The sequence below is a fragment of the Zootermopsis nevadensis genome, unplaced genomic scaffold (assembly GCF_977971745.1).
Source record: "Zootermopsis nevadensis isolate Lab colony 2312 unplaced genomic scaffold, Znev_1.0 Znev_ptg000016l, whole genome shotgun sequence".
Lineage (NCBI taxonomy): Eukaryota > Metazoa > Arthropoda > Insecta > Blattodea > Termopsidae > Zootermopsis > Zootermopsis nevadensis.
Window position 1 is genome coordinate 9,771,571 of NW_028259148.1, and position 14,553 is coordinate 9,786,123.

The window sequence follows — 14,553 nt, forward strand, 5'->3', positions numbered from 1 at the left end:
AATTTTTATTCCGGATATTGTTTGAATTACTGACAATCACCTGATTGAGGAATTGTAAAGGCAACTGGCCCCAGTCGTTGCTTGGTTTATGTCCGTATTCAAGTTGAAAACTAATAGAGCAGAAGAGGAAAGTTTAAAGATAAAATGACATTCTCATCGAGAAAGTGTGATAATATCAGAAATACCTCTAGTGGTGGTAATGCATTTGTTTTATTGCCAAATGCCTTATTTGCTTTTTAATTTCGTGTCAGTGTTTGAGTTTTAAGAAAACGTGGAGTATAGTGACTAGGTTCTTGTTAGTTTATACTATGAAAATTATCAGTCTTGGAACGTGCAAAATAACGAAATAATATTAAATAGTCAATTAGAGAAGAATAAATTCATTGGCATCACGTCAGTGATAATGAAACTCAACTTATGGGTTGAGAGAATAGATTGTACACACAGCTGTGTGAAGACCCGATGCATAGATACGTGGCATAATACTGCAATATTCTGGGAACTGGTGTAGTCATTTATAAAAAGTTTTGTTAAACGTGAGTTATACATTATAACTACCAAGAACTGGTTCTGCTTGGAAATTTGTAATGCGATTGAACATGCTTTATATATATATACCCAATCTAATCAGGGTGTTGTCTTGGGTCGTCAAACAAAGTAACATTATTTTAATAATGTGTGTAAAATAATGGTGCTTTATGCAATGTCTGCACATATGATATTTTGTTACAGACGAAGAAGAAATGCCCAAATGTGTCACCCTAAAAGACTTCAAGATGGGAGGCTCTCTAGGAAAAGTTGGTAAGTACAACTTCCTTTTAATAATCAGCTAATTATCTTCTCATTTCTCTGCTAATAAAACGTGGACCTGACTCTATGAACCCTTATGAAACAAATGCATGAACCACACTGATGCTCTTTACTGTTGTCATGGATGCATTTATTTAAGGACATAGTCACTAACACAGTTCTTAAGCAGACTGACTCCGACTCCGTCTCTGAATCCGCCTGCTTCATAAAAGCTCAATATGTATTAATAATGGTAAACCTACTACTACCACCACGTTAATCATCAGATTAGTTTTTAGACTTATAACTTATATTTAAATATACGGGGTCTGCAGTGGCCGCGCGGTCTGAGGCGTGGGCCTTGTGCCGCTTGGTCGCTGGGACCGTGGGTTCGAATCCCACTCAAGCAATGGATGTTAGTCCGCGTTTTTCTGTGTTGTGCTGTCCTGTGTACAGGTAGAGGCCTTTGCGACGGGTCGATCCCTCGTCCAAGGAGTCCTATCGAATGTCTATAGATCAAGCCAACGAAAAGTTGGGACCCGCAGTGCTCAGGCACTTGAAGGACGGGTCATTCCCAGTATCCCAGTATTTAAATATACGTCTAATGGTTAATGCAGAAACCGGTTGATTTGCAGACAGTTTGTGTTCTTAAGGTACTGGAGCCAAAGTTACAAGGCATTATTCCCACACCATGTGGCTGAACGCGTCGTTGAGTCTCCCTAAGCATGAGGCCGCCGGTGGCCCACACGGTAGCGAAAGTATTCTTAAGATTTTATGTCGATGTCAGAGTCAGTACATTTTTACCGACTCCGACTCCACAGCCCTGGTGATAACAGTATACTAAAGCATCCAATGATACCCATTGATGACTCTTGAGTCAGAGATGTTATGTACAAAGTGCATTTTCTTGTTTACTATATCAGCCACTGAATTATTATAGGTAAAAATAGTATAGACGTCACTGTGCTGAACACAATTCTTTTGTAGTTGAATACTGTGTGAGCACTACCCATTGAAGTCCTGCAAAAACTGATTTGCATCAAGGGTGTATGCTTATGAGAAATGTTTATGTTTTGAAACATAGTAGGGATGGCTACGGACTGGGCGACCGGGGTTCGATCCCCGACGGGGCCAGAGGATTTTTCCTCTAGCCTCTGCGTCCAGACCGTTTCTGGGGCCCACCCAGCCTCCTATCGAATGGGTACCGGGGTTCTTTCCCAGGGGTAAACTGTGGCTGAGGCATGATGCTGACCACTCACCCCCATCTAGTGCCAAGGTCAAGAATGAATAGGACCTAATACCACCTCTCCCTCACAAGCGCTTACATGGCGTATAGTGGGAATGCTTTACTCATATATTTTACACAGAAAGTATGTGTACAGTTCACTCCTTTATGAAGCAAGAGTTTACAAATATAAGAACCCTTTGATGAACATATCATCATCACCATCATCATTGGATCTACAGCCCTGTGTGGGCCCTGGCCTTCTTCAAAAGTTTTTTCCAATCTGTTGTTGAACAGATACCAAGATGATACATAACTGTGTTTCTGTTGCAGGATATGGGGAACTGTTCCTTGTCTGTAAGAGGGGTGGATCTGATGATCGCAAAATATATGTTATGAAACGAATTGATACGTCCGGTGTCGGGTACAAGGAGATTGAACAGTGTTATAACGGAGACTCAAATAGGTCAAAAAGTGCTTGGTGCCACATTTTTGATCGGATTTCATTAAGTGTTCTGGTCGGAAAGTCACGTGAACTTGGTGATGGGTGAGTACACAATACGTATGTTTGTTGTAGCATTCAACTCCATGTGCAAGGACCACCCTGGCTGGGGGAATAATCTGTTGCATGTTGCTAATCTATCTGTCAGTTTGCAGTCCTCTGCAGAGCTTTACTTTGCAACAGCATTGTTGTAAAAATGAATGTATAACACTAGTATTCAATGTCCTGTAATAGCATTAACAAAGCCATGTTATTGTTGCAGATTACGCGAAAGGCAGAGATATGTTGAAACTCCTAACAAAGAGAAAGAATCTTTCAGAGCGAAGTGCTCGATTTTACCTTGCGGAAATTCTTCTGGCCATCGAGAGTCTGCATGAGGTAAGCACTGTCAGAGTGAACCCCTTGGATAAATTGCATGATGAAGGGGTACAAACGAAAAAGTTCTTTTCCTGATTAACTCTGTGGCTACTGAATTTGTCAGTTTTCTCAGTATTTTATTTCTTCACTACATGTAGAAATATTTCTAAATGTTTGCTTTTGGACTTAGTGGTCTAGGGGTCCCTTGTGGGCCTTGGGTTTGAGACCAACCAGATGCTGTGAATGTATCCATGTGTATTTTTCTCCTTCTTTCTCTCAACACTAATGAAACTGAGGCTTTGTGCTTGGCTCCCTACTGTGCTTTAGAACCCACTTTAAGCCGTACGTTCCCTCTGCCAACTACATCATCATCATCATCACAATGCGGACCTACATTGTCATTTCATAGTGTACAGATTTGAAATCTTGTCAATCTATTTCGCTATTCCTATCTTTACTTTCTTTAGTAACTTGCCTAATTATTTACAGTATACAGCTATTATATTTAATAATGAATGTGAAAGGAAATATGTAATTATGTACTGTTGAACTAACTGTATACTACTGATGCCATTGGCATTCAAAATATTAGTACCACCAGTATCTATCTGGGGATGGATGTTAGGGAGTCCATTGCCAAAACAAAAACATGTTGCAAGATTAAAATTATAGGGGAGAGTAATTAATATAAGTCTCTTCTGGGTGGTGTCCAACTTTAAGTTGTATGAGAGCTTCCATTTCTACATCACACTGGAAATGGCAGCTAACAGGAAGTGAACTTGGTTGATTGTGTTCCTTAAATACAATTTTAGATTTTTTATTTTTGTTTTGTCATAGTTGCCTGCTTAATGGTTAAAATTCTAATTAATGTAATCAATAGCAATCATAGGACAGCAGAAAAGCAAATTAGTGGATGTGTATCTCACTGCCACAGTAAGATGGAAAAACAAAAAGCATGTCTCATCTTTCATGACCACAGTGCAAGGAATTTATTTTGTTTCTTTCAGATGGGAATCGCGCATCTGACATAAAGCCGAATAACATCCTGCTCGATTCTGTCGGTCATATCGGCCTTGCAGACTTTGGGTCATGTAAGCAGTTCCAACCACATGAAGAGGTAAGTTTAATATCCACTTTTTCAGTTGGCACTTTTACCTAGAGGAATATGTAGCCTGGAGATTTAGGAGCTGTGTCGCCCACTTTCTCTCAGGCAGTTCTTTCTTTCGTTCTTTTTAGAGAGAGAGAGAGAGATAGAGAAGTCACAGTCCTGGAACTGTAAAGAGTGGATAGGTTTTAGGTGCCTGAAATTAGACCACACATATTAAAACCCTTTGTTTTGTACCAGTGTTTAAGGGGTTGTGGTTCATTCAGCTCATTGAATATTGTTAGGGTAGTGAAAAATGAGATTGCTCACATGTAAGGACAGAAGATACGCCACAGAACATTGGTGGGAATACGCGTTGCAAAATGCCACTTTATAAGATAATTGAGAAGGTGCGAAGGGAGGGATCATAGAAAAGTGGGTTGTGAGGTTAAGGGATAAACGCAACTGGCTCAGGACTGTGTCCAGTGATGGTCTTTGGTATTAGCCATGTTCAAGGTTTTGTTTCTAAGAGCAGAATTACTAGTTACTTTGTGTCTCAAATTTCTGTCACTCATTTGCTATGTTATCTCTATCGGCAGAAGAAACGTACACACTCATTCCGTGGGACTGCAGAGTATATGGCACCTGAAATGATCAAACGTGAAGGTCACAACATGGTAAGTATCTTATACTTTAACAGTGCAAATTTATTGTTTTAATTCTTTCTCATAACTGAACCAGCAGTATGCATCCAAGTAAGGCATCACAGTGTAGTAATCTGAGGGATTTGAAGCCACAAATGAAAACTGCATGGAGTTTGTACTTTAGGCAGTATCTTAGCAGGAGGCAGTACCTCTCAGTAGAATGTGCTGCAGTCACCTGCTTGCCGCATTCTGTGCCGGAACAGTTCCACATCTCCTTCAGTATCCTGTTTGTTGTTCGTACTTGCAATATTAATTATTGAGAAAGACATTTTACAGATTTTTGGGGAATCTACACCAACATTTGCTGAACACGAATGTTTTCTGGTGGTCAGACAAACTCAGCTTCCTTTACCGACAATATAATTCATATTGTGAATCTCTCTCCCAGTTGTTTGAAAATTGTACTATGTAATCCAGTGGTCCCCAACGCGGTGCCCGCGGGCGCCATGGCGCCCGCCAAGGCTTTTTTTGGGTACCAGCGTTGATATGGAAAGAGGTTATGCTGAATAATGAAGGCCGTTCAACCATGAACATCCTAAAATCAAAGCACAGATCTTGACTTACTGACGCCCATCTTGACGATTGTTTGTCAGCAGCAACATCATCCTACACTCCCAAATTTGAAAAATTCGCCGATGAAATGCAGCGCCAAACATCACACTAACTTCCCACTTGAGTAATAATAATTGTACTTATAAAACTACGTATTTTTGATTGCGTGGTTTCTTGTATCATTAAACGTCGTGTTGTTTTGTGTATTATTTGGTGTCCATATCTTATTTGTCCAGAGAAAAGAATTTGGCTTTGTTAATTGGTTGGTGCCCGCCACGATCTCATAAACTCTCAAATGTGCCCGTGGGCACAAAAATGTTGGGGACCACTTTTGTCCCCTTGTGCAATCATATTTTACTCAAAACTCGTGCTGAACCATGATAAGGCTAGCAATCTGGTAAAACCTTTTCACTAACAACAAGCTCTTCTGTTGTGTGTGCCATCTTTATCACTGCTGCATCATGATATTTTTGCCGGGTGCAGCACATTCTCAAAAGACTACTGACACACCAGATGCAGTAATGTTTGATATGTAGTTTGATAATTATGAGCAATTAAAACTGGAGCTTTGTTTTAGAAAGACCTTCTGTAAACCTGTACACAAGAAATGAACAACACAGTTTGTTCATAACTAAAATTTTCTGTTACCGGAGACCCTTTGTGAATAACTGTGGGGGATTGAAGAAATTGAAGTGACAGATTGTTGCTGTAATCACTGAATTGGATTGTTGCAGGCTGTTGACTGGTGGAGCTTTGGTATATTGGCGTATAATATGATAGTGGGGTTGACACCCTTTCAAAAACGTGGAGAAATATGCAAGGATTGTCTATACGAGTAAGTACTTTGTCTTCCGTGTGAGCTTTATGTACCTTTGAATGAAGTTATGCACATATTAGTCTGTGACTAATGCATGACTCCCTGTTTAATGCCAGTGAATTACATACATACATTTGTAACATGTGGAGAATTAGCCTTAGGAAATGAAATAGAACACTGTCATAACCACAACTCTTAAGCAAGGTAGTTTGTGCTAACGCTTGTAAAACTTACTTTGGATATATATGTGAAAATTAGACACTGATGACGCATTTTGTAAGAAGTTTTAAAGGAGTTATAAACTAATTGTGAATGAATGTTTAATATGTATGTTTCTAGTGGCAAATGAGTCATCCCACCTCAGTTCAACAAACATGTGTGCCACTCAGTGTCACCTGATGCTGTACTAAATTACTAATTTGTCTGCAAAATTGTAGTCGTCTTAGAGTTAGAATGAGCGTCTGTGTAGTGGCTTTGAAGGTACACTTATATACTGATAACAGTGCATTGCACAGAAACAGCCACTACGTAATCTGTCTCCCACGTTCTGCGTGCCATAACTCTAAACTCTGCTGTGTGTTGTCTCTACATGCTTACACCTTCAAATTGTACTTCTAGGGCACATTAGCCTTATTTGTTATTTGGAGCCAGTTTGATTGCATATTTTAGGTCAAACATACCGTACGATTTCATGGATTTTGAAGCTAGCCGGAAATTGAGATTTATGATGTCACATATCTCTAGACTGTTAACAGATGCAAGTACCGGCTTAGATATCCAATGCAGTCAGAACTGCTAAGGAAAGACACTAAGTGTAAAACGTATTAAAAATTAATAAGGAAGTGAGAGCTAGAGGAAAGACATAGAATATTTGAAATGAAAAATTTTAAGAAAGACATTTGGTCCAGTATGTGAAAATGGTGTCTGGAAAATAAGGAATAACAATGAAATATACAGTCTATATAAGGAACCTGATATAGTTAAAATAATCAACTTTTCAAGATTAAGATGGCTATGACATATAGCCAGAGTGGAAGAAAATCTACCTTGCAAGAAAATAACCTTCAGTCAGCCTGTGGGCAATAGCAAAAGGTGGAGACCTAAATTAAGGTGGCTAGACTGAAGAGACCGCTGGGGAGACCTAGACGTAGATGGGAGGATAATGTTAGGCGGGATCTATGAGAGATAGGAATCGAAGGAGACTGGATTATGTCGGCCCAGGACAGGGTCTGGTGGAGGGCTTTGTTTAATTCGGTGATGAACCTTCAGGTTTGGTAAGCCATCTAGTTAGTTAGTTAGTTAGTTAGACTGCATACTAAACGATATTAAACCCTTAAAAATTAAGGCCTGGTGGATGAAATCACAAGAAAGAGATGAATGGAGGAGGGTTATTTAGGAGGCCAAGACTCATAAAGGGCTGTAGTGACAGAAGAAGGAGAAGAAGAAGAAAGTATAATTTAAATCTCTCCACTGTTTCCTGTAAATGAATTGGAGCTTATCGGACATCTTGTGTGTTTACTATAGATCAACAATAACACAGTACTTGACACCCTGTCTGTGAAATTGAGTGGAAACAAAGTACAAGAGCAGAAACAGTTTATGTTTTGCAACCTCGTGATATACATGTCATGTGTACAGTACATCAGAACATGAAATGTTGATGCCAGAGGTTCATGAGTGGAGGAAATGATGAGAATATGTGTCTAACGCTGAGAATGGGAATTGTACATATGGTGTGTGTACTTCGTGTCCTGGTGCATAAACACTAGGCGTATTACTTCACAATGAACTTGATCCTATGACAGTAGAGTACAAATAGTGTACAGGGCACAGCAGTCTGATGAGCTCACTGAAAATCTTGTGTCTAAGATACCTGAATTGATTTGTCACAATTATACTCTCAAACAAGTGGCCAAAAATTTGAAAGAGTCAAAATACATAATTCTGGTAGGCTTCTCGGAGAATGCCACAAAGATGTTCTCATTGTGCAAACAATTATACAATTCTAAATCCTTCCCTTATTTGTATCTAATATCAACACAATGTTCTTCTGTGTATATATACAACAAGTAATTGGTGGTTGCCTTTATCATAATACATTATCATTTTATGCATTTCAAAGGACATTAGTTCAATATTTATGTACTGAACTTTCTAGCCTAAGAGATGGTACATAGTTGAGTGATGGCAATGCATCTCAGTTCTAGAAGAAACAAAAGATTTTTAAACTTTTGTCATGCATAAGATTTTGGTCTCTTTTCTGACTGCACTTCTTTGCAACAAACCATGAGAACAGACAAGCAGGTGGAATAGTAGACAGCATAGAAACATAAAGTCCGTGCAGAATTCAAACTTGTTTTGGCCTCAGAAAGAAGACTGCTGCTGAATTGAAGATGACAGCGTTAAGCTTACAATGCATCAACTGATAAAACAGGTCAAACGTACAGATGTGAAATATTATTGCAAATTATTGTATCAATATACCTGGATTGAAATTACGTATTCTTCATTAAGGACACACATTTGCTTATAGATGATATTTAAGAGACACGGTTATTTCTGACACAGGTGTTTTCTGCAATATAATGAAATCGCATGCATACATGATTGCACACACGCACACGTCTGATTTCGTGCGTGACAGGTGTAATTTAATTCTGTGACAGTTGTCCACATCATTCATTGACTTGTCATAGAAGGACCCAAATACAAGAATGAACTTTTCTTTCACAGGCGAATTCTCACTCGGGAACCGAAAATGTATCCACAGTTTTCATCAGAATCGGCAGATCTTATGAGCTGATTGTTAGAGAAAGATCCCGAGAAACGGTTGGGTAGCGGGAAAGAAGGTGCTATGGAGATCAAGAAGCATCCTTTCTTTAAAGTGAGTTCTTCCCCATATCTGTTTTCATATTAGAGTATTTGTTGATGTTTTAGGCCTGAACTGGGCGTTTTCTGTTTAATGTACTAAAAAAAATCACGTTTTGAGGCTTTTACACTGTTCTAGATTTCTTCTCTTAAAAATTCAGTAAGTGAAAAGTGTAATTTACATCCCCAACAGAGCAACCTGTGTGTTGAGAAATGTCATAACACTGTCAGGAATTATGTTATTATTATTAAGTGTTCTGTCTTACGACAGGTCCATTGCTCTGCCCAAAAAGAGCTCTCCAGTTGTCCCTATTCTCGGCTTCTTGCTTTAATTCCTGGAACGTCATCTTCTTTCCTTGTTTAAGGTCGTCGGTTAGCTGTATCAATCTTCTTTCTAGTCCTCTCTTTCCTTCAACCTGGCCTTCGGTGATATCACTCATTAATCCATTCCTTCTCATAATATGTCCCAGCCAGTTAGCTTTCCTTCGTGTACACGAAGGAATTATGTAATACCATAAAAAGAATAGTGTTAGGAAAATATACATAATATATTGTCAAATCCTGTCGTGCCTTAAATTTCGTAAGAACTTATTAAAAACTTGTGGTAGGATAAATTCTCCTTAAAGTTCCGCCCCAGTAAATGCAGCATTGTTGCATAACCTAAAGAACAGACCATGCACGATACATAATTTCAAAATCCTTGTATTTCTTCCACAATTGAAGCGTCTTTTAAACTGAGTTGTTCTCGCTTCTGCCGTGTCAGACTTACTGGGCCATACCATTAATTTTTGTGCTTTATCTGGCAGGACATAAATTGGACAGACATAGCAAAAAAAGCCATACATCCACCATACACGCCGGTCTGCCGGAAACGACCACATCCGGTTGAAAAGGTCGTTTTAAACACCAATGGGGACCAGTCGGGCGTGGCTGTTCCCCTTCAGCCAGAAGTCACCCCATCACAGAAGCATGACCCTACTTTCAAGGTCAGAGCAATTACTACTTGTCTTTCAGTTTAGTATGTAGTATATAAGATCAGGTTTATCTCTTGTGGTTCTGCCATTGGAAAAGGTGTTGGAAGCTGGTAACTCTACAGCCTTGAAGGTGTTACAGCAATTATGGATTTCGTGTTTGCTTTAGGCCTTAACTAGTATTTGATGTTGTGCGTGCAGTAAGATGAAATTTTCCCTCTGCCATACTCATGGAGGTTTATGTGCGTGAATGGCAGGTATTAAGAATATGATGGTTATAGTGGTGCGAGTGTTCCACGATAATAACAACAACCCGGTGGTTGTTAACTCCTGAAAAATGTATTTTATGACTAAGGAAAAAGCTTGCTTCTAGCCTGGGATTTCATTGAAAGAAGCTGACCTGAGGTCTTGGAAATGTTTACTTGTTATGACGGTCTTGAGAATATATTACCACTGATCAAAGGATGTTACTGAAAGGATGCATAATTCAATTCAATTCACTTAATTTATTTAAGTGTTTGCCAACAGCAAGAAGCCAATAACAGGCAAACACTGATAATACATACAATAATAATGAAAAATAGTAAACAAACAGATTAACTAAACTTATAATTAAGATAGTGTAATTGCGTCAAAGAAAACTACAGAAATCATAATTGAGTTTTAAGTTCTTAGATATATTTTACACCTGATGATGGTTTTATAAAAACCGAAACATGTTGTGTAAATGTTCCGAAATGTAAATCGATCAATCGATATGGAACATGAATGATATTTTATTATCTTAATTATAAGAAATTTTAAATATTGTGATCAGACGGATTAAAATAAAAAATAAATAATTGTTAAACTTATACATGTACAGTATTAAATATAACAGCCAAATACAGGCAAGCCCAAAATAGAAACAATATTAACACAAAGCAAAATAAATGAAGAAATATAAATAAAAGCAAATAATCCACCTAGGTAAACACTAATAAAAATGTAAAACACTAAAGAAATGGAAGAAACAAATAACCAAGCTAAATCATCTATTAAGACAACCTACCTAGATAATTTCCTTTATTGAGAACGTGCCCTCAAGGGAGACGATGTTTATGCTAAATACGTCCAAAGATTTACAAGCGTCATTTGCAGCGATGACGCACCTGACTGAAGGACTATGTCGTAGTGCACTGCTCACACTAAAAGTAGAAAATTCTCTTATTTGCCTCGCCGGCACACGTAAACCAGCAGCGTCCATAATGGAATTGCAATTTATTTTGCCCTTAAAGACATTAACAAGAAATAACGCATCGAGATGCCGTCGTCTGGAATAAAGTGTTCTAAGATTAAAAGTAGACAAAATCAATTCATATTTACGTGTGATAATCTGTACTGAAATGATTAAATTGCTTGCTTTTTGTGACAATGTTATACATTTACAGAGTAAAACTGAAAGATGCAACACAAATATGATAATGCGTTATACTTAACCTGTAGTAATCATGTGCCTAGTCATTAACTTATCATGGATCTTACAGGCTGAACTCAGGATACTCGTTCCTTTGCCATTTTTATTCTCATTTCTGTTCCCATATTTGAAGACAGATTTCATTACTGCTATTTTCCAGTCATATGGTGCATATTCTTAAGTTCTCAATTCTACCACAGTCTTTCAACAACATATAATTCTTTTATCATATAAAACCATAGTAGTACATCTTCATTTACTTATGACTTCTGTAATATTGATATTTCTGTGATATTCATATGTGTTTCCGGCAAAAGTTTGTAATGGAAATTCTGCAAGCAAAATCTCAAAGGAGTGCCCAAGCACAGTAAGTTATAGTATTTGAGCTGTATTAATTTCTCAGAAGTTGTGTCTGTCAAAGACAAATATTGGAATTAGTGCTTTTAAGTTACATCTCACAGAACAAATGATGATATTTTGTCAACCTTGAAACATACACAAGATGAACTAATCATTTATTTTACACATCTGCAAGTCCCTCGTCATAGTCGTATACAGCAATAAATGAAATTATATTGCATTAATGATAGATTAACAGTTGAAAACTGCAGACACATGTGTGATGTTTGCCCACCTAGAACTGACATTATTATATCATGCAAAACTGTATTGATCTGTGTGTGTTTGACAGATTTGTGTAGCATGTTGGTTCATGCCATAAATTCAACATTTAGGTACCACCATCTTCTTACTCTGGCGGCTCATGGTTACACCCAAGGCAGCTAATGTAGGACTGGTGGGCAAAGCGACACTGGGACAGGCTGATCTCAGATTCTCAAAAGTTTATTTTCTCTCTCCCTCCCTGTCTGTAGCACTGCACCACTGCTTTATATTTACTTGTATATGATTTTGATTGGACAGATGACCTGTTAGCCACTACATTTCTGTGAGGAGTCTGCCATCTTTACGACAATAAAAACACGGCATGTTGCAGTAATGATTTGAAACGTGTAATTAAAATAAGCAAGTTAAAACAGAAATATTACGTAGCGGTTAAATCCAGTGCATAATGTATTTTCCAAAGCGTAAGACTATTTTCGTGGAAAATTATGCATGCATCTTACAGTTCCAGAAACACATTACATGTAATGATACATATAGAGGCTTTTATCTGCTATGGCAGTTTTTCCAAATACAATTAACAGTATTCTGGATCACTAGCAGAATTTCATGAGTATATGATAGTTCATATTTCAAATTTGTGCCACTAAACAAAGATGTAACCGATTAGCGATGTATCGTATATTCTTTCTGACTATAGAAACTATTATTAGGGAATATTAACCTGCCAGAAATTTCTATGTACATGGGTAAAAGACTTCACAGAAAATGTGAACATACATCAATGCATTGATGGGAATTTAACCCATAACTAAAGTATTTTAATGCCCATGATGTGTGCAGCCTCTTTCATTGGCTATATATATTATGGTACATGAGTTAGTGTTTATGGATTAAATAATCAACTAAATCTCTTAAGCAGGGTAGAAGAGGTTCATGAAATAAGTGTAATCAGGGAATAAAAACAGTTTAATTGACCTACGTGTTCTGTTTGTTTGTCCGTTTTGCTTCCATTTTCTTCTTTGAAAGTCATAATTATTAAGAAGGATAAAGGTTTTGATAAAACTATTGTAAGAAGTGACATTTGTTTCCTTATCACCAGATGCCCCAGTTACCAAAGAAGAAGAGAAGGAAGTTGAGTGACAGTCCTGCTCCTGGGGTTAAGTCAGCATCACATAGCCCAGCTCTATCGGCGTCTACATCAGATTGTGCATTTAAGATGGAATATTCTATCAGAATGTCACAAAACAGAAAGCATAATAGCAAGTCAGAAGAGTCCACAATATTATCTAAGAAGGATTGTCCTACGAGATCTTCATATAGCAAGACACTGTTGAAGATAACACAGAAGGTGGACAAGGCAGACAACTTAAAAGAAATTATTCATACGATGACAAAAGTGTACAGTCTTGTGAAGAAGTGCAGCCACACAGATTTTATACAAAAATAATGAAGACAATCTAGATCCTTGTTTTGCTGTAGGGGCGTAGGTAGAGTCATGATTGGAATAACTGAGGGGCCGGTTGCTATTCAGTAAGATGTCAAGTTCATGGGAGTGTGTACGAAGACGACTGCCTTCTACGATGTAGCAACAAACATGTAGTCTGGTAGAAGATTACCAGTGTTTCAGAGGTGATCGTTTCCTTTGCAATCAGGATGATGAGTAAGCCAAGCGTGAGGAGTGGTTTTACGATTGAGGAAACAGTCAATCAAGGCAGAACATTGGCTGGACCTGTGATAAAGGTGCACGAGGGGGCATACCACATCCATAGCATATGGAGGGTGAAAGGACATGTAAAGTGAGAATGGGTGTGGGAAACAGCCCTTATCAGGGCCCTTCTGGGACCAATGGAAACATTTTCTTTACTGACAGGTGACTTGAGGACGGGCAGTTGCGCAATCTAACCGCATTCAATACAATATATTTTACGAATCGAGTTTTTGTTACGAAGTATTCACTACCTTCGATAGATTTCGCCAGCATCCAAGAAGTTGATTATGGGAATTGACTGATGTAAAATATTGTGAGTAAAGGTTATGCTTGGAGCGGACGGAATGTGTTTTTTTCTGATAGTTTCTGAAAATTTAAAAGAAACTTGAGTTTTGATTTGATGTGAATTTCTGACAAGTCCTTAGTGCATTGCTTGTTACTGAATATGTAGGCAGGTATTCTGGAAATATTTTGCGTGTGGGAGCCAAACTGCACAACTTCCAAGAAAGCTTTTATTTGATTAATGTGTGAGCGAAATTCTTTGGTGTCGTAAGCCTCGTGTCTGATTTCATAAGCTTATTGATCGGCGTTTCACACTAATTGCCCAATTCAAGTTTGTTAGTAATGTACTTTAAAATGTCTATCTGCCATGGAACTTATAGAACGTTTTATGTACGCTACAGATAATTAATAACACAATAATTGGCACATCATCTGTAAAACTGAGTGGAGACAAAATACAAGAACCGAAAAATGTTGAGTTATATAACCTAAAACAAGTCTATATAATTCAAAGTAAGACACCCAAATATTGCAATAAGTTTTTCAGTATGTTCTGAATTACTTGAAAGACCAAATTTTTATTGTGGTTTTGTTTATATCGTGCACATGTGGCA

General features: G+C 38.0%; 1 protein-coding gene across 1 annotated transcript; it reads left to right on the top strand.

Annotated features, from left to right (window-relative positions):
• Positions 1 to 743: 743 nt before the first annotated feature.
• Positions 744 to 6,829, top strand: LOC147873733 (ribosomal protein S6 kinase alpha-3-like). Its single transcript, XM_087349796.1, has 6 exons — positions 744 to 801; positions 2,348 to 2,488; positions 2,779 to 2,894; positions 4,557 to 4,634; positions 5,948 to 6,048; positions 6,700 to 6,829. Exons 1-6 carry the CDS (start codon positions 744 to 746, stop codon positions 6,827 to 6,829), a joined length of 624 nt encoding a protein of 207 aa, XP_087205922.1.
• Positions 6,830 to 14,553: the final 7,724 nt, after the last annotated feature.